Source organism: Propithecus coquereli, unplaced genomic scaffold, assembly GCF_000956105.1.
Source record: "Propithecus coquereli isolate 6110/MARCELLA unplaced genomic scaffold, Pcoq_1.0 Scaffold250, whole genome shotgun sequence".
Taxonomy (NCBI): domain Eukaryota; kingdom Metazoa; phylum Chordata; class Mammalia; order Primates; family Indriidae; genus Propithecus; species Propithecus coquereli.
The window spans coordinates 545,206-547,344 of NW_012148064.1; the positions used below are offsets into that span (position 1 = coordinate 545,206).

General features: G+C 37.4%; 1 protein-coding gene across 1 annotated transcript in view; it reads right to left on the reverse strand.

Moving 5' to 3' along the window:
• Positions 1-696: 696 nt before the first annotated feature.
• Positions 697-2,139, reverse strand: part of LOC105812420 (centrosomal protein of 89 kDa-like) — a 5,675-nt gene continuing 4,232 nt past the window's right edge. The window contains 1 exon segment of the mRNA XM_012646859.1: positions 697-871. Within this exon segment, the coding sequence (XP_012502313.1) occupies positions 697-871 (175 nt within the window).

Here is a 2,139-nt window from a genome sequence, read left to right on the forward strand (position 1 = left end):
AAAATGAAGAAAATTAAGCACTACTATTTTTCACATAAAATGAATAGAGTTACTCCTCTTCATCTAAATAAAATGTTTAAGAAAAACAAAGCTTTTCTTCATCTATGTTTGACCAATTTAAAGATCAGCCATCTTTGATGGAATACTTTGGAAATATTTTATACTCCCCTCTCTTTATAAAATCAATCTAGTGTATCTCATTGTATTCTTAAAGACCTTTTGTCACTAAGAACATTGCTAGTTGACTGTGGGTTGTAAAATGTGGGATTATGTTAAATAATGTCAAATGATTACAGTTCGAATGCTCTCTTGAGATCTTGCACCTGCAGTATAGGAGGCCCTCCTTCCTTTTTACCAGCTGAATCTCTAAATTCTGATTCTGCAGGTGGAGGTTATATCCGATGCTAGGCACCTAGAAAGCATGCCTCACAGTCTCCACAAAAGAGTAAATATCAGCTGTCATTTCTTCAGGTGCCTGCTGTCAGGGTGCCCACTCCTGCCATCCTCCTCACTTTGGGGACTTCCGATTTCCTTCAAGCTGGGAAACCAGTGAAGCAATGACATTGCGACTGTGTCTAAAATAGAAGCCACAGATTAATAAGCAAGTGGAAATGAGAATCTCCCAAAGGAAAGCACATGCAGCAAAATTCCTCCTTTAAGAAAACTTAAAATTAACTTTTGCTTGCCTATCGATTGTCAATTAAGTTCACGATTTTTGAAGTTGCTGAAGAAATGATCCCCAGATAAGAGAATTAGAAATAAATCACTACTAATTTGGTGACCTCCAGCACTTCTAGAATTCTCAGTTTTCTCGCCAGAATCTTTATGCAATGACATTAATTTTTCTTCGAAGTTGTACATGCCAAACCGTCTGATAGGAAATTATGATATATTAAGTGTCAAAGGAATTTTTTCTTCTATACCTTCCCTAACCACATGTGTTCAGCCATTAATCCAGGTAATATTATTTCTGTACTATCTCTTGACACCGTCCAACTTGGTTCATCTCCATTATTGCTGCCTCAGTCAGCACACTCCTATTCTGCCCCAAACCACCGACATCACCTGGATTCCTTGACTCGTCTCTTACTCACCCATTCCTCCTCCACACGACATCAGGAGTGATCTTTCGAAAGTCCAAAGGTGTTTTGCTTAAACTCTGTAATGTCTTCTGAACACCTGCAAGATAAAATCTAAACCTCTCACAGCAAAAGAAGCGTTTTTAGGCTTAGCTCCTGCTTACCTTTCCAGCCTCATCTCTCATCATCCCTCCCTCCATTCTTTTAACTCCAACCCTACAAAGCTACACACTGTTCCTGGGTGATCTCTTCACCGTTTTACCTCTGGGTCTTTGCAGACTGAAATGCTTTGATCTCCCCTCCTTGCCCAGTTAAATTTCCCTCTTCCTATTTACCCTGACTGGGAAATCACCTCTTCCAGGGATTGTCTCTCATGAACACTTCTACAAAACGGGTTGGGAGATTCTCTTATACACTCCCGTGACTACCTGTGCTTAACTCTAGCATGACGTGTTTCATAGGTGTTTGTTTCTGGTTTCTTGTCTTATCTATTAAATGCAATGTTTCTGGAGTTTATATGTCTTATTCATTTTGGTATTCTTTCTACCTAGCAAAATGTCTTAGTACATAGCAGCTATTTTACATATATGTATATGTCTAACAGATTCAACATAAAGCTATTGCTTCCCCTAAAATCATGAGACCATAAACTGTTTTAAAGATGACAGGTTGTGATGATAATTGTGTAAGCTCTATTTGTATGAGTTTTATAGTAAAATAAATAAAAGGCTATTGATGTACGTTTATGCTGGATTTTATGTTTCTATCTGGAACACTAAACTTTCACTTGAAGATGCACAAAATGAAACAACTGTTGAAAAGAGAGCCTATGGCTAAAACTTTTAAGATGTTATACCATTTTAGAGGAGTAGAATTTTCTCATTAGTATATTTATGCTGTTTCAGAATAAAGGTGCATTTGTCAATTTGAAACACAACACTGTAAGATGTTTTATTTGAGGGGAAATGGAAGATGCATGTTGCTTAATGTTATGAAACACTTACCATGACATAGAAGTGGCGCCTCTCTCTGCGTATATATATATATACACACACACACA